This window comes from Sinocyclocheilus anshuiensis, unplaced genomic scaffold, assembly GCF_001515605.1.
Source record: "Sinocyclocheilus anshuiensis isolate Anshui unplaced genomic scaffold, SAMN03320099.WGS_v1.1 scaffold13, whole genome shotgun sequence".
Lineage (NCBI taxonomy): Eukaryota > Metazoa > Chordata > Actinopteri > Cypriniformes > Cyprinidae > Sinocyclocheilus > Sinocyclocheilus anshuiensis.
Window position 1 is genome coordinate 3541788 of NW_015538026.1, and position 22192 is coordinate 3563979.

The 22192-nt window shown below is 35.9% G+C and overlaps 1 protein-coding gene across 4 annotated transcripts in view; it reads right to left on the bottom strand.

Annotated features, from left to right (window-relative positions):
* LOC107679960 (sodium-dependent phosphate transporter 2-like) overlaps nt 1–22192 on the bottom strand; it is a 48220-nt gene that overhangs the window by 3591 nt on the left and 22437 nt on the right. For 2 of the 4 annotated variants that reach the window (XM_016475694.1, XM_016475700.1), the window contains exons 2-10: nt 15604–16156; nt 15066–15206; nt 14149–14234; nt 12097–12193; nt 11765–11884; nt 8618–8827; nt 7904–8513; nt 6193–6378; nt 3221–3305 (exon numbers count right to left, since the gene is read on the bottom strand). In XM_016475694.1, coding sequence (XP_016331180.1) covers nt 3221–3305; nt 6193–6378; nt 7904–8513; nt 8618–8827; nt 11765–11884; nt 12097–12193; nt 14149–14234; nt 15066–15206; nt 15604–15892 — 1824 coding nt within the window. In that variant the 5' untranslated portion in view covers nt 15893–16156. Of the gene's footprint in view, nt 1–1482; nt 1568–3220; nt 3306–6192; nt 6379–7903; nt 8514–8617; nt 8828–11764; nt 11885–12096; nt 12194–14148; nt 14235–15065; nt 15207–15603; nt 16157–17542; nt 17920–22192 lie in introns of those variants that run through there. The other 2 variants (XM_016475708.1, XM_016475714.1) reach the window with 2 other exon arrangements.

The following is a 22192-nucleotide window of genomic DNA, read 5'->3' on the forward strand; positions in this document are numbered from 1 at the left end:
CATTCTAATATGCTGATTTATTATCAGTGTTGAAACTGTTGTGCTGCTTAATATTTTTTTGGAACCTGTGATACTTTTTTTCAGGATTCTTTGATGAATAAAATGTTAAAAAGAAGAGCATTTATTTAAAATATAAATATTTTCTAACAATATACACTACCGTTCAAAAGTTTGGGGTCAGTCAATTTTTATTCTTTCTTTTTTTTTGAATGAAATTAAAACTTTTATTCAGCAAGGATGTTTTAAATTGATAAGAAGTGATAGCAAAGATTTATATTGTTAGAAAAGATTTATATTTTGAATAAATGCTGTTCTTTTTAACTTTTTATTCATCAAAGAATCCTGAAAAAGTATCGCAGTTTCCCAAAAAAATATTTTAAATGATATTTTAAAGGATATTAAAATATAAACCATTATTTTATATTTTAATAACATTTTGCAAGATTACCGTTTTTGTTTCTGTATTTTTGATCAAATAAATGCAACCTTGATGAGCTTAAGAGACTTCTTTAAAAAATATTACAAGTCTTATTGATCCCAAACTTTTGAGCGGTAGTGTAAACATAAATTGGGTGTCAATGTTTTTATCGTTCATCAGCTGGAAAAATCGTTCTGAAAGTGATTCCAATGAAATCATTTCGCTGTGCCTTTATCATTATAGTTGTGGTGTGGTGTGCTATTCTTTAATATTGAGAACGATTTTTAGAGCTATATATTTATAGTTATTGTCCTTGGTGTGAACAGGCCTTTATTCTTTATCACACCAAATTACCATGTTAACTTGACAGCCCTAACGCAAACTGAACCTCAAGCCCTCTATCTTTAGCCTCAAACCAGGTTTTAAAGCACTACAAAGATTTTACAAGAAGTTTAAGAATCTGAATAGAGGTCATGGAGTGGAATGAGGTATCAGTCTAAAGCCAAACATGCTTAAAGCTCTTGACTGCCCTTGTATCACAAAGCATCCCCAAACCCCTACAAAAACATTATAAAGCACACACAAGAAAATAGAGAATAAATAGAGGCCAGCTGATTTGTGCTCTAGGAATGTGTAGCGACAAAATGTAAACAGGGTTTTGTATTGATTTTTGACTACAGGTGAGATTGCTGGACTCATTTCTGTCAAGTATTAGCCTAATGTGACCAGTTCAGGCTGTTGACCTATGCTAGTAAAGAGGAGAAATTACCTGCGTTTTAATGGAATCACTGCAGTTGGCATGGTTTGGTTAACATGTTTAGCGTCTAGACTACAATGTATGCACTACCCAGTACCTTTTAAAAACATACTGTCTTCGATTAATGCATTATCTTTAAAACTACTAAGCAGATGAAAAAAGAATGAATCAAATAGGCGAATCGCAACTGCAATCATGGAGTTACATGTCTGCAGAGGTGAGCATTAATTGGCTGTTCCATGATTACACTAGAGAAGCTATGGGGGTGGAGTTTAGCACTACCAAAGCTTCACTACTATACCAATACCTTGCAGTGGGTGGAGCTTATAGGAATGCCCACATTTGAGGCAACGAGCACTGTTAGAGCACTCATTACTTCAATGCAAAATCCACTGTGAAAAGACGACAAATGACAAGACAAAGACAAACACAACAGATAAAACATAAGAGACACACATAGCATGGAGCAAGACACCAGTGGCCCGAGCAAATGCAGACAAATACACAGCAACATGCCATGAGAGAGATGAGGAGGGGGACAAAGAGATGATGCAGTGAAGCATCACTTAAACACAGATCTGTGAAGAGAAGAGTGTTATTTCATCCTGAGGCCTGAGAGCAGAGGAGGGAGCGTTCGTCTTCATTTCTAAAGGGTTTGAGAGAGCTGTCTCAGCCTTGATGAGAGTGTCCATTGTCCCAGGATTGACACCAGTGTGCAGTAAAGTTGCTTTATAAGCATCAGAAACAGTGACCGAGCCAATGACATCAGTAACTGGATGGCTGAGATCAGAGAATCCAGGATGCCTGCCAGAGTATAATCTTGATTAAAAATAAATACATCAAATGCCATTATCAATTAAAAAAATAATAATAAATAAGTGCTTATCGTTCAGAAAATGTTGCTCATGCACTTCAAACAACATATCATATGATATGCTTTATTTTCTATTTATTACATGAGGATTTTTCTGTTACTAAAATACTGGTAATCTTGTCTAAATTATGTCCAACATAATGCAGTCATAAACCTGATTTATGTGATTTCCTTATTTTCTAAAAATAAACATTTTTAATTTAATTAAATTCATTAAATACAAAAATAACATTTCAAAATAATAGTGAAGTCCTATTAGTCTAGTTAATTTGGTACTATATTTTTGTTAGTAGTAACAGTGCTATTTTAGTATTATTTCTGATTGTTTTAACTTTTTAGTATTATTTATTAATAGCATTATTTATTAATATTTTGAATTGGCTTTTATTCATATATTGAGTTTATTTTATTTTTAGTTTCAGTCATTTTGTTAAGTGCTTTTGTCATTTTTTAATATTTAGCTTTGATTTTTATTTCAATTTTAGTTTCAATAAGTATTTCAATTGAAACATTTTCAGTTATTTGCTAATGCAACATATCTCATTTTTAAGTTTTTGATCTAATACTTATATTTTATTTCAGCTATTTAAATTAACAAAAAAACTTTTTTAAAAACTTTAGCAAAGTAACAACAGTGGTTATTAATAAACTTATATTTCCTATAAAAATTCTACTTCAAACTTAATTCTTATACCTTAACTTTGGTAACTGGATTAAATGGTTGAGCTGGGCAACTTGTTCTTTATTGACAACTAGTTATTTACTTGTCTAAACATAACACTAAGCATTTTTCTACAATTATTTATAATTCTACAATTATATCATTTGATTGTATGAGTTTAATAGTTGATTACATTTGAGGTCTAGCGAGGTCGAGACCAGCGAGACGGGACACAACCAAATAATTGTCAGACATTTGACTCAATGTGAAACAATGGAGTAGAACATGAGATTTGGTCAGTTTGTTGTGATTGGACAGCACCCTATTTGTGTAAAGTGTCAAGTGGTTGTGCATCCATGTCATTATTTATCAATAACAAATAGCATCATGTGCGGAAAGCTGATGTGGGCACCTCTCATTCCCTGCAAAAACAAGACGGCTCCCTCTTCTCTCTGGTGGAGTGCATACAATAACCTAAGGGGGCCAGCTGGGCTCTGACCCGATCTTTACCTTGCAGTGTGTCGTACTGATTGGAAGTCCGATATTGGACGCCAAAACAACAGTGATCGCTGAGGCCAGCTCAATAGTGAATCCACTGCGGGGGGAGGGCAACAAAACACAACTTTATACAGTCACACCTGCAGTTCAACCAATAATTGCAATGCATGCCGTTGAGAGAGGCTGGTGCACGTGCAGCACGCAGGTCTGGAGGAGTGGAAACATTTTAACAGGCATGCAAAAAGTCCACAAGGAGATGAAGGTGAAGTAACAAGAAAACAAGGTTGACAGGTTTTCTGTGAGTTTTTGCCTATTAAGTATGAACGTGTGAGTGAGTGTGCATCACAGGGTAGACACGTGTGCATGCATGCAGGTGGAAACAGCGGCAGTTCTGTGGTGATTACGCTTGTGCCGATAAACTCCTGTGGCCTCTTAAAACACACACAGACAGCATGAACGTGAGGAAGATATGCACTGTGCACAAACAAGCAGACAAACCTTCCATCAAATCATGCAAACCAATCTAAACAGCAAGAGTTTTGAAAAAAAGGTATACTGCATGGTGTTCGCTATTCCCTTACATTGTCCCCATTAAAAAAAAAAAACCCAACTCCTTCCTGTCAACAAACATCAAAGCCAATGAGCAAGCTGACAGATACTGAGATCACATTGATTGTTATTTCGGTGCGCTACGTGAGGGCATGAGACAGGGAGCATGGCCACCTGATGCACACTCACTCAGTATAGACTGACTGTCATGCAGGATTGTAGAGACCTGCAGTGCGAAATCGTTCAGTCACACACACATTGAGAAACTGCAAATTGTTCCAGCAAATCAAAATAATTTTCAAATCATAATTATTTGCTTTTTTGTTAAATCTTGTTGAAAGTTTCTGTCTTTAGAAAATATTTAAAATAATAATAAAAATGAATAATAATCACATTAACTTCCATGAATTTTCTTTCTTGTTAATGTTTGATGAGTTTTTTTTAAATACACCATTACTATAATTTTTAATTTTCTGATTAAAATTGGCAAAACTCACCATCATACTACATTGTTCTGGGTAGTTGTAAGCCAATAAGATTTTTTTTGGAGTAAACTTTCAGTAACTTTTTCTGTTACATCTGTTACTTTATCATCTAATGACAGATACTTTATGTACAGAAAACTGTGCCATGAAATGATCCCGGTTTCATTGAATCCAGTGAAAGTTTAAGTGATGATGAATAAATTGACAGTAAAAAAAAAAAAAAAATTTCACACTTAAAAGTCTGTGTGTGATGAGATTCACGTGAAGAAACACTAATTCGCTATTAAAATAATTTCTAAATTCTTTTTTTTTTTTATATATACAATTTTGGATCTATTTTTGGATCAACAGAAACAGATTATTACACTAAAATAATTAGCTTTTTTATTTCAAAGGCTCATTTAACATTTTTTGATTTTGGTTTGGATTTGTGTCCAGTTACATTTCAGTATATCAGTATTTAGTAATCATGACTTCCTAACAAGCATCTCTAGAAAAATGAACCGCTGTTGGCTTTCTCAGAACAATGACAAGAGATCTTTTTATAGGGTGGAAAGCCTTTGTTCTGATTATCAACTCAAGCTCATTTGTTTTTGACAGTTTGTCTCGTTACTAAGAGAAAGCAAGGTCGCTGAGGCTGTGTGCACAAGTGTCTTGCTAAATATAGCAAACTCAGGCAGTTCTGAGCAGTGGGTGCAAAACAGTGTCAGCATCATTACTCCAGTCTTGAGTGTCACACGATCCTTCAGAAATTGGTCTAATATGCTGATTTGATACTCACGAAAGTCATGTTCACACTTAAAAGTCTGTGTGTGATGAGATTCACGTGAAGAAACACTAATTCGCTATTAAAATAATTTCTAAATTCTTTTTTTTTTTTATATATACAATTTTGGATCTATTTTTGGATCAACAGAAACAGATTATTACACTAAAATAATTAGCTTTTTTATTTCAAAGGCTCATTTAACATTTTTTGATTTTGGTTTGGATTTGTGTCCAGTTACATTTCAGTATATCAGTATTTAGTAATCATGACTTCCTAACAAGCATCTCTAGAAAAATGAACCGCTGTTGGCTTTCTCAGAACAATGACAAGAGATCTTTTTATAGGGTGGAAAGCCTTTGTTCTGATTATCAACTCAAGCTCATTTGTTTTTGACAGTTTGTCTCGTTACTAAGAGAAAGCAAGGTCGCTGAGGCTGTGTGCACAAGTGTCTTGCTAAATATAGCAAACTCAGGCAGTTCTGAGCAGTGGGTGCAAAACAGTGACCAGTCTCTTCAATCGAACCTTATTCTAAAGTGTGTTAAAAATTTAAATTAAGTCATTCTACGGTGAAATTTAACCCGATTTGTGGTGGTAACACAAAGAGGGATTGAGGGCAAGTACCCAAACGGGAGAGGAGAAAAGCCGATAAACAGAACTAATCTAGCAAGATTTCAATATCAGATAAACTATTGTGTGCCTGCTGCCAAAGCACATGCTCCGTTTCTGTAGTCTACGATTACACCTTCAGCACTGGTTTAGGACCAAGAGGAAGGTTTCAGTTCTGTCAGCGTTTTACACCAAAAACCGGTCCCCCACCTCAACAATTTTCCACTTGCTACAGGAAAAGAAAGACACCTTTTGTATTGTCAGAAATAAATAAAACATGGAAAAATAGTGTGTTTTTGTCATGGGTTTCCTGTAAGAGGCCACTTAAATTAAACTCACTGTACACTGTGCAATTTTTCTGTTCTTTTTGATTGCTGCTTGTTAGATTGAACGGTATGATGCCAGTGAGACCTTAGGTCAAATTTCTAAATTATGGGCAAAATCATACAGTGTGCATTGGGCTTAAGAAGATTTCTTACAGTGGATAAGAAATCATTACATCTGCATGCAACAGGAGCACATGCATCAATTATCATGCACAAACATCATGCTCTCTGCCAAAAGGCTGATCTCACCTGGAGGGGGTGATGGGAGTGAGGTCTTTGCCCATCGTTTGAATGACACGTCGACCCCAAACCCACAGTCCAGTACAGATTCCAATGCCGCCATAGAACAGCAGCCAGATTGGTGTGGCCGCATCCTGCATCACCCCACCCTGTTCGTAAATCATCCACAGGGCCACCAAAGGGCCAATTGCATTACTGCAGAAAAGGAAAAAACAAGCATGTTCACAGGGGAAGTGACATGAAGCCATGTGGTCTTTAAATCAACATATTAGCTGAACTCAGCCCCAAAATGTATCATGATTATGAAAAGATATCTTCCTGTGATGGCAAAGCTGAATTTTCAGCATCATTACTCCAGTCTTGAGTGTCACACGATCCTTCAGAAATTGGTCTAATATGCTGATTTGATACTCACGAAAGTCATGTTCACACTTAAAAGTCTGTGTGTGATGAGATTCACGTGAAGAAACACTAATTCACTATTAAAATAATTTCTAGATTACATTTTTTTTTTTTTAATATATACAATTTTGGAGCTTAGACATCAACAGAAACAGATTATTACACTAAAATAATTTGCTTTTTTATTTCAAAGGCTCATTTAAAATGTTTGATTTTGGTTTGGATTTGTGTCCAGTTACATTTCAGTATATCAGTGTTTAGTAATCATGTTATAAACAGTTTTGCACTTTAATATTTGTGTGAAAATCTTTTTTTTTTTTCAGGATTCTTTGATAAATAGGAAGTTCAAAAGAACAGCATTTATTTAAAATAGAAATCTTTTGTAACATTATTGTCTTTACTGTAACTTTTGATAAATTTATTGCAATTTTTTAAAATAAAAACATTAATTTCTTTATTAAAAAAAAAAAAAAAATCTTATGGACCCCAAACTTTTGAGCGTATAAACCAGAGAATGAATCTGCCCTAAATTAATTTGCCCCCAAAACTAAAATGGAAAAATAATTTAAATGAACAAAGAATTATTATTATTATTATTATTATTATTATTATTATTAAATATTAATAACATATTTATTAATACATTTATGAAATAATTATTATTTCATTTTGAGCTGCTATTGATTTGACAGTGGAGAGGTCACATGCTCTCAGTAAAAAAAACAGTACAAAAGCTGTCACTGGGGCAGTACCCTTTTAAAAGGCACGCGTTTGTACCTTATTTACCCCTAAAGGGTGCATATAAGGACATATTGGTACATATGGTCTATATTTTGTACCTTTCAAAAAGGTACTGCCCCAGTGAGAGCTTTAGCACTTTTTTTTCTGAGGGAGAACTTTGTTTGAATTTTGTTTACACTTCACACTAAATAGAAACACAATAATCAAATGATGTCACCAATAAAACCAGTTGAAAGATTTTAACTGTCAAAGCATTAAGCAGCTGAAGTTAGCCCAAACTAATGGCCACATCTCACTTGGGTCTTAACAGTCTGGGCATGAGCCAAATCATCTGCAGAGCCATGAACCAGATCTGTGGCACTGAACTGAGGGCTTGTTCTCAGGGCACACTAATGCTGTGGAATGTGAAGAAATGGTGCACATAGTACAGTAGGTCTTATTCTGAATGCACTAGTCACACTAAAAAGTAAAAATATTTAAAAAAGAAACTACCAAAGTTTCTCAAAAGCATACTTAAAAACTTGCACATAAAAATGAATTAATCTTGGTTTTGAAACATAGACATCAAATGGCATACCTGACATCATTCCCCCCATGCGCAAACGATCCGAAACAGGCGGTCAGGATTTGCAGGAAGTGGAAGAGCAGGAAGACTTGAGGCTTGTCCTTCTCCTCCTTGTCCTCATCAACACAGTCCTCCAGCACCCCTTCAGCTGGGGCCCGGGGCTCCCTTTTATCTGCTGCCAACTTCACATCCACGTCACCTTCCTCCGCTTCAATCTCAGCCTCTGCAACCGCGTTACAGTAGCTGGAATAGCTGTCGTAACGCAATCGCTTCTTCGAATAGAAGACTGTGTCGCCCACTAGCTTCTCACTGTCTTCTGGAGGAGGGGCGCTGGATTCCGACCGCATTAGGGGCTGCACCGGCATGCCGCAGATGGCTGCTGTGTAACATGTATAGCTGTTGTTGCGGCGGCGGTGACGGTAGTTGTTGTCGGGACGTGAGCCGCTGCGCTCGTCCTCCAGGCGGCCCAGGTGGATCTTGTGAAGGAGGTCCTTGTAGAGACCAGAGTCCTTATGAACCGTGTGATAGACCTGGCCATCGCTGCGCATGTGTCCGTCAAAGCTGAAGCCCCCATTGGACACGGGTGACTTGAGGCACCCGTTGGTCATGGAGTTGGTGCGACCTGACAGGAAAAAAAAAAAAAAAACGAAATAAGCCCATAAGGTTAGCACAGGACATTTTGGTCAGATAGTACCCATTAAAAACAAGATAAGTCCTTTAACGTACCATACACTCTGCCGTTGGGCAGGACGGTGCCTCCATTAGCCAGGCTGTTCAGCTCTCCTGTGGACTCCTCTGTCAGGGGCAGCACAGCATCGTTGTTGCTTTTCGCACCTGGAAGCTCTTTAAACACAGGGGCTTCCTCTTCCTCCTCCGGGATTTTATCCAAACTCTCATCAGAGATGCGGGAAAGAGCATGCTCTTTCTTCAGCCGACCTGTTTTGGGAAAAAAAAAGCCAGGAAACCATTAAATATAGTCATATATTAGGTATCAATGATAGGGATGCATGATATATCAGCATTCTATTGGTTTTTGGCCAATATTTTATTTTTTTATCATATCAGTCCATACAGGATATTTAATTGTGCATCATCTTAGTTCCATCATTTTTACATTTAGCATTGCATTAATCTAACGGTCTAAGTTAATCTTTAAAAACAATAATAATGTAATAACATGTTTAAATGTTATCTTTAGCCAATATAAATTTTTCATATCGGACATTATAACGTTATCATTAAATGTATTAAATTCACTTTGATACAATACACTTTAATACACTTCAATCTGATTTTAGTTTTTAGTGTTTAATTTTAAATTTACACTGTAGTTAAAAAATTTGTGGTCTTTTGAGCAAGATTTTTTTAATGCTTTTTAAAAAAAGTCTTTAATGCTCACCAAGGCTGAATTTATTTGATTACAAATACAGTAAAAAGAATTATATTGTGAAATATTGCAATTTAAAATAACCATTTTCTATTTGAATATATTGTAAAAATGTAATTTATTACTGTGATGCAAAGCTGTACAGTCAGCATTATTACTCCATTCTTCAGAAAACATTCTAATATGTTGATTTGGTGCTCATGAAACATTTCTTATATTTTATCATTTTGTTGAAAACAGTTCTTATTATTTTGGTGGAGACTGGGATTACAATTTTCAGGATTCTTTGATGAATAGAAAGTTGTAAAAAGAACAAGATTTGTGTGATATAGAAATCACTTTTGATCAATTGAATGCAGCCTTGCAGAATAAAAGTATTAATTTCTTTCATCAACAATAAACACACTACCCCAAATATTTAATGGTAGTGCAATTTTGACAAAATTATATAGAATTTTCACTTATTGGTATCAGCCAGAATAGTATCATCAGTGCATCCCTAATCAACATAAATGTTATTTGCAGAGCAGACGAGGGGAAGTAGGCAAGCTTTGTGAAAGTGGTGAAAAGCTGAAAATTAAAAGCAGCATTAACAATATTACAGTGAGAATAATATAATCAAGCAAACATAATCACTAATAAACATGGATAATTCCATGCGTGAAAAACTGTGATATCAGTATGATTACAATTGGCCTTTTTAAATCGAGCAGTGATAATGAACAACAATAACAAGCACTTTAAATTAGCGCCCCACATATTTAATGCTAATTTTGAGCTACACACATTGATCCTTCTCAACAGCCTAAAAGCCAAATAAATAAATAGATTCCTACAACTCTGTTTCCCATGGGAAACCGCACTATGAAACAGACCCTTGATCTGAAAACAAATTTAATAAAGCAAGCAACAATTTAAAGCGCTGATCCGTGAGTGAAAGCAGTGCTTCAACATTTCATTTCATTAGTGATTCATTTCATTAAAGGCACAATATGTAAGATTTTTTTAATTAAAATATCCAAAAACCACTAGAACAGTGTTATATATGTTGCTGACTTGTGTACTTACATTCCCAAATGTTTCGAAGAATGTTTAAATCCAGAGAAATAAGCAATTTTAACTAGTGACACGGACCGTGTCCATAGTGTCATTGTGTGGCCTGCCAATGACGTCATACACCCTCGATTTCCGGTTTTGTTTTGTAGGAAACATGAAAACACCAAAAACGCTTTAATATGTTGTGCGTTTTAATAGGCCGGTGACGACCGCACAGAGTAGCATTATAACAGAACTTTCAAATGTATCTAGTATGATAAAACAGCACTGCTTGTTTTCCCCACATACGCACGACCGGAAGGAGCGGAAGCGGTCGACTGTGGCATAATAAAAGCTCCGCTGCTCTCGAGCCGTGTGTCGCGCTCGTTCAGCGGCCTAGTTTCGCTTTGACGGCTTTCAGCCTCACCCGGCTTCATTCTACTATGTTAACAAATCATTAGCTCATCCATGAACAGTGTTGGGCAAGTTACTTCCAAAATGTAATACATTATATATTACTAGTTACTGTCTTTTGAAAGTAATTAGTTACATTACAATATTACTGTCTCTGAATTGTACTGCGGAATTTTTTCTCTGGTGCTGTTTTGCGGTGTTGGTAAATTCACCCCTTAATTTAGAGTTAAAATATGTTGTTGTAACCTGCGTTACTGAGATTGTAACGAGTAATAATATTACCCAAATTTTATTAGTAATGCGTTATATTACTGCGTTACAGCAAAAAGTAATATACTACTGTAATATTATTACTTTTGTAATGCGTTACTCCCAACACTGTCCATGAACATGATTTCTGCCCGAGTCCCGTCAGATTGCATCAGCTGTGGGGATGAAGACAACAACTCCCATGATTCCACACGGAGTCATCAAACTACGCCTTTACGAAAATTACATATTGTGCCTTTAAGACACTTCTCTCAATCAAAACATGTGAGCAGCCAATCTTGCACTGAGAAAGGTACATCGACTGAACAAAGTCCGTGTGACTCATCTGGGAAAAAAACTGTGATGTTCTCAAATAAACAGCTTCAGTTTATTTGCTTTTTATTTCTCTCAGCGTCAGTCGAACGCAACATGGGCCCGCAAGCCAGAGCCAGCAAAATATAGTCTTTACATTACAGAGTGCCCCAGCAGAGCAGAGCAGCAGATGTTCCTTCCCCTCCTGAGCTGGTGAAGATGCCTCATGCTGAGTCACAACTTTGATTTTTTTACAAAGCTAGATTAAAGATAACATCTAACTAAATGGCCAGATGTCAAAAACACGTGGATCACACAATTTCTGCAAATGTAATTAGTAATACCAACTGTCCTCAGATAATTGATTCCTAATTGGAAAAAGAAATAGAAAATTTAGGACAAACACAGACATCTGACAGAGACATTAAAAACACCTAAAGTCACAAGCCTGCGGGAGGGATAAGGACAATACATACTTGCTATTTTCCTTCTCATCCAGGGGCAAACAAAAATCCAGACCAGACCGGCACATACCAGAGCACCAGCCAAAGTAATGAGGGCAACAGCCCAGACAGGGAGCATCTCCAAGCCCAGTACTGCACAATAAAGAAAGAGCGTGACACACTCACACATATAAATACATTTAAAACCAATCCAGTGAATTTATCTTGATAGAAAAGGTATTTTACATGGAAAGCGATCTTAAAACAATGTTGAAAACATGGCCTATTCAGTGACAACAAACAAACTCGTGTCTGATCAAGGACATCTTTTGGGTGAATGTGTTATCACTTCAAGACAGGCTTACCGGGAGCTCCAGTGTACATGATGGAGAAGGTGTTGATTCCGATGGTTGATGCGTAGAAGAGGGGCAAAGCACAAAGACCATTGGGAACAGGGTCATCCTGTAAAGGACAGATCACAGAAAGAGCTTAAACTCTGTATATACGACACAGATGCCATGAATAAGAACAAAACGCATCCAATGTTACATTTATTGCTAATTTTTTTGTTTGTTTATACATTAAAGTCACTGTAATTCTTTAGTAAAGTTAGATGCAATATTTTGCTGCTTAAAAAATTATCCATGGTTGCTTACAATTTAGGCGAAGCACATTTCAGTGTTTAGTTTTTATATAGAATTTAGTTTAGATTATAGATTTTAGTTTTATTTATATAGAACTATAGCATTTGTCAATATTTTGAATGAGCTTTTATTTTTATATTACCAGTATTTTATGCGTTAATTTTAATTAGAATTTTTAATATTGCTGTTTAGTAGGGATGCACGATATTGGATTTTTGCCGATATCCAATATGCCGATATTTTTCAACTCATTTTGACCGATACCAATATATTTCCTTTTGTTTGGAAACAACACCAAGTCTTTCCGGTGCAGAAATTATAAGCAAAATATTTTTAATTTTGGTTAGTTTTTAACAAGAACTTATCTGTTAGAATTAAATAAACAATAATTAAGGTTTTTGACAGTACACTGAAGCTTTGAAAATAACTATAAATAAACTATATATCAATCGCTGCATTTTTTCCCCAGAAAGATGCAGTGTTAACTCTAACATTTTATTTTAAGATTTAACATTTGTAAATGGTCTACAGCAAAAGAGTTGTAAAAATTCTGAAAATCTTTTAGAGCTTATGATTTGTTTAAAAAATAAAACATTACACATTAATGAATAAATCAGTATATAAAATTATTTAATTTACAAGTGTCATGTTTGTGATTTTTTTTTTCATGTAAGCTATAGCTTCTGACCTATAAATCAAAACATACTTGTTATTTTATGACATCAATTACTGCTTTATTTAATCAGAAACACAGTCTAAATGTTATTTGTGTAGGCTATTTTACTTTTAATTTAATTAGAAGTAGGCCAACAGCGCCCCCTACAGATTAAAACTCCTTACAGAACGGGCATTAGGACCCGGGGGAGGATGCCGCTGCACATGCTATTACTGTTTACTCTATCACAGTGAATCTAATCATCATTCAGACAAAACTTTGCTCCAAGAATGAGCCACACTGCTGACTTGATCTAATCACTATCACACCCTGAGCACATGTGAGTTAATGTATTCCTCTTATCGGCAAGACATATCGGCATAATTTTTCATATCGGGCCGATGCCGATATTTACATTTAAAGCCATTATCGGCCGATTCCGATATCGGTCCGATAATATCGTGCATCCCTACTGTTTAGCTTAGTTTTTTTTTTTTTTTTCTAGTTTTAGTTTTACTTATTTTAGTACTTCAGCTTTAACTTGCTACAGCAACATTTCTAAGTTTTAGCAATAACAACAATAATTTAAATACTCAATTAAAGGGATAGTTTTTTTTTTTTTAGGTGAACTGTTCCTTTAAACCACAGTCCTTATGTCGTCACATGTAAGAATGCATTTCACTGTTCCTAACTCTTTAAGGCTTAAATATTCAAGTGTTTACTGAAGCAGAGTCTACACCAGCCACACATTTAAAAGATGAATAGCTGTCGACTGTAAAGTAGTTGCTGTGCCATCACAGTTGAGCTATTGGCATGCAATATAAACAGCCACAGGCACCGTTACTTGGAAATAGCTGAATGCATGTCAAAGAGTAAATATAATGAAAACATGTGAGGTCTTATAAGGACCGGTGATGGACTGGTATACTGAAGGACTGGACAAATGTCTCTGCTGCACTCGAATGTTTATATTGGATGTCTGAATCAAAAGCGCAAAACACTTGTCTGAGAACTTTGAACCGTTTTTTTTTCCTCCATTCCGATGTCAAAATTTATCAAAGCGTGATAACTGAAGTAAGGTGATGAAAGACAGGTGTAATAGTCGACCCATGACTCACCTTGTTAAGAATGAAATATCTGATGATGAAGAAAAGCAGACCAGACATGAGACCAGACAGCAGAGGGGAGATGAACCATGAAGCAACTGCATTAAATAAACAGCAATTACTAAATCAATAGCATGCCAATATAATGACGCATAATGCTGCTACAGGCACAAAGGCCAACAGGCAACGTTAAATAAATTACACATCTCGGTTACAAGTATATTAACAACAAAAATTAGATAATATCACTCCAGAGAAACAATACACTACCATTCAAATGCTTGAGATTTTTTTAATGTTTTTGAAAGAAGTTTCTTTTGCTCACCAAGGCTGCATTTATTTGATCAAAAATACAGTAAAAACTAAATACTGTGTAATATGATTACAATTAAAAATAATAATTTAAATGTATTTTAAAATGTAAATTTATTCCTTTGATGGCAAAGCGGAATTTTCGGTCTTCAGTGTCACATGACCCTTCAGAAACCATTCTAATATGTTGATTTGGTGCTCAAGAAGCATTTCTTATTATTATCAGTGTTGAAAACCGTTTTGCTGCATAATATGTTTGTGTCATTTTTTTATACAGGATTTATTTTGAATATAAAGTTCAAAAGAACAGTATTTAATTGAAATATAAATCTTTTGTGACATTATAAATGCCCTTACTATTACTTTTGGTCCATTTAATGCATCCTTACTGAATAAAATTATTTCTTTTTTACTAACGGCCAAACTTTTGAACAGTAGTGTAAAATGAATTAGGACACAGGACATTAAATAAAGAATTAGACAGCAGAAACATTCAGTAAAAGGCTGACCTTAAGCACTCAGTTGCTCCGTTTAAAAAAGTTTTGAAATTTTCTGGTGTGCAAATAACTACCACAGTATAATAAATAATGAATTGCATAACGGATTTTTTTTCTTACCAATTTTGACTAACTGCATCCACTGTACTCCTTTAGTGCCAATAGCAACCATGGAGAAGCCAATAGTAGATCCCACAATGCAATGAGTTCCAGAAATGGGCAACTTCAGAAAAGAGGCAATGAGTTGCCAAACCGCAGACCCTGAAAAAGATGGGAATTGCAGTGGGAGGTAGAGCAACAAAAAAAAAGTCTTCCAGCCATATGTTCTCTTCCCTTCTGTCTTCAATACAGACTCTAGAAGGGATACTATTAAAAACATTACAATGTAGCCATTCATTATCCAGTGATATAAAAAATAAAAAACCTGCATAACTTTTTTTTTTAACCATCCATGCAGTGTTCTTTGAATTAGATGTTTTTTTAATTAAAATTTTTTACTCTTTTACAGCTAACATGCTCTATTACAACTTGCTCTAAAACAGGTGATCATGACTCCCAGAATCTGGCAGCCTACAGCGAATAAACGAATGCCTCGCTAAGCTTCTCCATCATTAATCTTCGAAATTGAGGTTTCAACTTTAAATGAGCCATTACTTACCGACCATGGCGCTGACCTCTCCCGCCATCAGTATCGGCACCGTTTCATTGTATAAACTGACATCTATAATTCCCTTCCGAATGGTTTCCCCGACCTTGGCACCGAGGAGCATGGAGCCAAGGGTCTCAAATATGGAAGCCAGGATGCAGGCCTGACGTAGTGTCACCACCCCTGACCCGACCGCTGTGCCAAACGAGTTTGCCACGTCATTGGCCCCCACTGAAAATGCCAGGATGAAGGCTATAATGAAGCCAATCACGACCATCCACAGGTACGGCTCCAAATCCATCTTGACTTTTGTTCACACAAAGACAAATGAAACCCAAACAAACAACTACAAAGAACTGGAGTAAGGTGCTGTACTATGAAGGAAACTCTCCTTCGCCTGTTTTTTTTTTCCCAACTTTCCCCAGGCTAAAAGAGTTCTTGGGGGAGAGGCACACTGCTAACTAAGCCGTTTAACCTCAGTCTGTAGAGTGCTGAGCAGTGTAGGCAGGAGAGAGTATTCCATTGTTTGGCCCTCTAAGTGTCCTGTCCACAAAGACGCCTTCAGCTGTCAAAACAAGAGAGACAAGGACATCATTAGACAGTATTTGAGCTTTCCTTATTGACTGCATAATGTAGCCTAAAAGACCATGGGAAATGGAAAAGTTGGAGAGACAGGTGTTGGTGATCATTAAAGCTAGGAAAATAAAATAATTATAATACAGGCTTAGGGCACTTTTCTCAACATCAAACAATAAAAGGTCAGTAAAAGGAGGAGCTTATCCTTCTCACGATGCTGACTATCAACTTCAAGAAATCAAAATTGGGATCTAAACACTGATCCCATAGGCTTTATTTTTTTCAGTTTTAGTTATTTTCTAGTAAAAAACATAAAAAATACAAGTGAAATAATGACAAAATTCATAATTAAAAGATGGGGAAAAAACACCAGAATGAGTAACAGAGTTAAAAACTATATAAAGGTTTGTGTTCACTTTCCATAAATTTAAGAAAAAATATTTGTTTGATCATTTTCACAAAAGGATATATTTTCACATATGCAGTACAAAATAAAGACAACAAAGTAAACAAAAACTCAGCAACAAACTTCAACAAATGGTTAGAAAAGTTGGTGCTTAGTCTTCAGAAAATGGTTATTATAAACCTAGAAATCAACCATTAGGACACATCTAAAGCGAGTTTAAAGGGGTCATATGATGCGATTTCAAGTTTTCCTTTCTCTTTGGAGTGTTACAAGCTATTCGAATGATCTTTAAAAAAGCATCATATGACCCCTTTAAAACACTGCTTCTGTGCCTTGACCTAGTAAAAAAATATCAAATTAATTCACAAAATTCTTAATTAAAATAAATAAATAAATGGAATAACAGGGTTGAAAATAGCTAGTTAGGAACTAAATGTTGGTTTGTAGTTATTTTCCAAAAAATTAAGAAAACTATTTGTTTCATATTTTTTCCCTCTCACAATAACTCACAGTAACGGGGCTGAAGGTTGAACATGACAAACTTGACCACTTGACAAGTCCAAATAAAACTGTAGAAGAATGTTACATTGTTTGGAAAAAGGGGGGAAATCATGTGGTAACAGGATTAATAATCACAAATTTGTTTGACTACAATGAAATTCATATTTCATCAGATTATGTGAAGATTATGACAATATTATGACGTTATTGTATGACTTTAATCGTTGGATAGAGTCGGAAAAGTCAAGAACTTAGAAGTGAGACAGGCCAAAACTAGCATTTTGAGGAGGTGGGATATACATATTTGGAATGTTACAATTTTACTAGTATGGAAATTTACTATATTTAATGTAAGTGTAAAATATAATGATTTGTTTAACAAAAAACATGGGATTTCAAGGTTTGAAATAAAACATCAAATAGCATTACATAAAACAGGCAACAAAAAAAAAACACTTGAGCACTTACATTAACTGGCCACCTTACACGACACCAAGGGCGAAGCATTCAGGTGTGACCAGGACACAACGTGACTAACAGTGTACGTCCATAACAGAATGTAACATCGCAGTAAGCACCGCAAAACAATCACTCCTGCTTCACATCTCCTCTCGGCTTCTTGGTTTGATTTCAGGTTTGAGTCTGCCACCGAGCCAAGCAATACAGCTAGTCGTGCTCCAGTTGCACTGTGCAACACTGCGGAGTCGCAGCCACTAATACCTGCTTACAGCCTCCTCGCTTCCTGCTTTCCCCACTCTAAGAATCTTAGTGGGTCAAATTCATTGGAAAACGGCAGGTCTGTAAATGGGCCACTATGTGCTCGGTGAAATCTGATCAGTCCTGTTTATTGGAACGACTGATCCCACACCATGGGGGGACAGTACGGTATTTAGAGCATCAGTCAACAGCTGATGACTGAATGGATTTTAAAGCATTACAAAGACACAGTATATGATCGTATAGTGATGTCAAAACCATCACCTGTAGAATTACAGAGCGTCCTCACCACATGCCAAACCTGCAATGTAGTGGGTTAAAAATCACTGCTCAGAAGTCAACTCGGAGGGGGGACAACGGCACATTCTTCCACTTCACTAAGCCTGTTGTTTAAAGGGAATTACATGTAAACAGTGGGAAAGCCAGACTAATACATGCTCAAGGTATTTACTAATTGTGTGCAATAGTCACGTGAATGTCAACACCTCACGTATCAAACATCACATGGTTGCCGACTTTGTCACAAAGGATGGTCTGTATAGTAGTCATGGTTATGTTTTAAGTCACCCTTGGTAGATGTGACAGAAATGGGTGGCATAATGTCTGAAACTGTAATTTTTGCAATTCAATCGGATGCAGAAATTACACACTTCACCTATAAATAAAACTAACCTGAGATGTACCTGCATGTCAAGCACAACATAAAGCCCCAGGACAGCTCACGCAGCCCAACTAGCACAGGCTGTATGCTCAAATGATGACACATGCAATTACATTAAAATAACATCCCAACTGGAGGGGTGTTAAAAACCTATATATGGAATAGATATTGAATACATATAAATTATATAGTTCAATAGTTTGGGGTTAAGGGATTTGGGTTTCCTTTCAGCAATGATGCATTAAATTGATCAAAAAAGTCAACTGTCAAAAGTGACAGTAAAGATTAATAATGTTACTAATAATTTTTATTTCAAATAGGGGTGGGACAAAATATTGGTAGGGCAATATATCATTGTCCTTCTCCGTGCGATACGAGAATTGATCCGCTGGCACCAAATATCAATATTTTAATTAACAAAATAAGGCACTCTAAATAGATTTCCCTGCTCCCAACGTCGCTACTTCATGGCTCCTCGAGGTGGCGCTCAACACATGAATGAGGGAAACGTGGACATAAGTTAACTAGCTTAAGAAAAAGAGGTTTTTAATGGGATGGCGGACAGCAGTGTGAGTAAAATAATAGATGCCCCAGCTACATTTAAGTACAGTGGTAGAGTTACACTCACGGGACACTGCACTTATTCACAATCACAAAAGTACATTATTTGCATGTGCTTTATAGCCTTGCCAGTTAAACAATTAGGTCCCGATCAGACAGAACACGTTTGTCAGGTTTGAAAATGCGAGGGGCACTGCACTGCCTTTTTTTGTTGCCTTTTTAAATTTAGAAAAGAGCAGTATGCTGCGTTTTTTTTTTGGTATACACAATATTATCAGAACGCTATCGTAATCGGCCGATAAGGCTTAAAATGTAAAAATCGCATCAGCCCGATATGAAACATTATGCCGACATTGTATTTACTTAGAAGGCGCTGTTGGCCTACTTGTAATAAAATGTAAAAATACACAAATAACATCAAGATCATGTTTCTGATTAAATAAAGCAGTAACTGATGTCATAAAAATCACCAGTATGTTTTTATTTAAGGGTCAGAAGCTATAGCTGAATAAAAACCACAAACATGTCACTTGTAAATTAAATCACTTTATATATACAGATTTATTCATTAATGTGTGATATATTTTTTCCAAAAAGATTATGAAAACTTAAAATTCTAAATAAAATCTTTAAATAAAATATCTAAAAGATTTTCAGTATTTTTAGAACCTCTTTTGCTTTAGACCATCTACAAATGTTAAATCTTCAAATAAAATGTTAAGGTTACCACTGCATCTGTCTGAAGGAAAAAAAAAATGCAGTGATTGATTTATAGTATTTTTAAAGCTTTCAACGTACTCTCATTAAAAAAGAAATCCATTATTGTTTTGTTTTTTTAATCGAACAAGTAGTTTTTGCTCAAAACGAACCAAAATTAAATATAATTTGTTTATAATCTCTGCACAGGAGAGACCTGGCGTTTTTTCCAAGCAAAAGGAAATATAGCCTTTTGGTATCGGCATCGGTTATAGGCCAAAATGAGTTAAAACATATCGGTATATCGGATATCGGCAAAATCCAATATTGTGCATCTTGCATATCGTGTGACTTGAATAAAGAGAAAAAACCTGCATTTTGTGTTCAAAGTTAGACAGATCTTGTGATGTATCATTATAGGAGTGTCTAGCAATATATCGATTATCACAGAATTGCTGTATCGTGATATTATCGGTATTGTGAGCCATGTATCGTGTTTCGTATTGTGAGGTACCCTGTGATTCCCACCCCTAATGTCAAAGAAATGTTCTTTTAAATTTTAACTTAATCAAAGAATCCTTTAAAAATGTCAATATTTCCACAAAAATATTAAGCAGCACATCTGCTTTCAATAGTGATAATAGAAAGAAAACTCAGATTTGCCATCACAGGAATAAATGTGTATATATATATGCATGTGTGTGTGTGTATAAATTATATGTATAGCTGAATATTTACTGCATAAAACACTGCTAAATCAATCAACTTCTAAACGAGATGTTATAACTAGAGCCCGACCGATATGGGTTTTTTGGGGCCGATACCGATATTAGGGAGTAAAAAAAAAGGCAGATACCGATATATCGGCCGATATTCTTTGTGTATATTATAGTACAGTACCAGTCAAAAGTTTGGACACTTTCCCATTCGTGTGTCCAAACATTTGACTGGTACTATATATAGAATACAGTATATACATAAACAGAATTAATATACATAAACACATTTTTTGCAATGATCACTCAAATGTGGTGATCAAACACTTATAATGGTGACAGAGATATGTAAGGGCATTTAACAATTTAACAATAAACTTGCGATGAGTGCGATGCACAAAGTAACGGGGTGTTAGTTGTAACACACGTGGTTTGAATGTTTATTTTACCATAGTAACATTTAAATTCTGGCTTAAGTAAATTTTTTATCTCAGTTTTTATTATTCATTTAAAATGAGACAAATCTGCTATTATTTTAATCTCCAATCTGTTATTTATCAGTTCAGATAGTTTTTTAATGCTTTGATAACTAGCAGAAGACACTAACCAGTTTTAAATTCCAGTTGCGCAGATGGGGCAAGTTGTAACACTGCGTTACAATGTGCTATTCTATGACATTAGCCATGTCATTTACACTATTTAATTAATTTTAATGAGAAACAACGAGAAACAGATGAATAAAGACTGACAGTCAATGTTTAATGTTTAGAAATTATTATTTCAACACATGTAAAGCATTTTTGCTCGTTTATGTGGGCCGTCCCAAGCATGGTTGAAATGTGTTCATTGTCAAACTCCAAAATCAGATTATTTTTAATTCTTAAAAAACGCCATTATTTTATTTGAAAAAAAAAATATATATATATATATATATATTTATTACAATATAAATTCACGTCTCGCGCACTTTAATGCCCTTTGAATGTAACGTGTACGTTCCCTTGGAACTGGAATCATGGCGGAATATCATGTGAAGTCCACTTCACAGGGCACTTACGGTCGAATAAGACAACGCTTGAATGCTGCCTGAACAAGAGACCTCCTAACTGAAGGGAAAGTGTTGACTGATGTCACTATCTCGCGAACGAGCCGGCGGATCTTCACCAAATTCGGGGAATCCCTTCAGCTCGAGGAGCCCTCTGGAATGCCACCCTCCGCACGTCGGTAGCCCACCGGGATCGCTAGATCGGTCGGCGCCGGACCGCGAATTTAACCACCCGTAACTCCCGAACCCCGGGGGCTATCCACGCAGGGGTGGTCTCATTCGAAAGAGGGCCTCGAGACGTACACTTGATTCGCGTTCGAGAGGGTTCCTCGAGCTGAAGGGATCCCCCGAATTTGGTGCGGATTCGCCGCGCCGTTACGGAGATATGGCCGTTCAAAGTTCCAATGGTTTTCCATTGACTTAAGCTTTAAAGCGTTTCATCCAGGTCGCCAGTAGCAAACAATGGAGCGCGACAAACTAAGTAATTACACCATTTCAAGCATTTTATCTGCATTATATGTTCTGTAAAAAAAAATTTCATATCGGCAGCATATTCGCCGATACCGATATATCGGCAACAGGCTCATATCGGCTGATAATATCGGCAAAACGATATATCGGTCGGGCTCTAGTTATAACACATTCAAGCAATGGTTGTGGGTTTTTCAGGAAATAAAGCACTTTTGAGATATAATAAATGTCTCTTGCATACTAAATAGCAG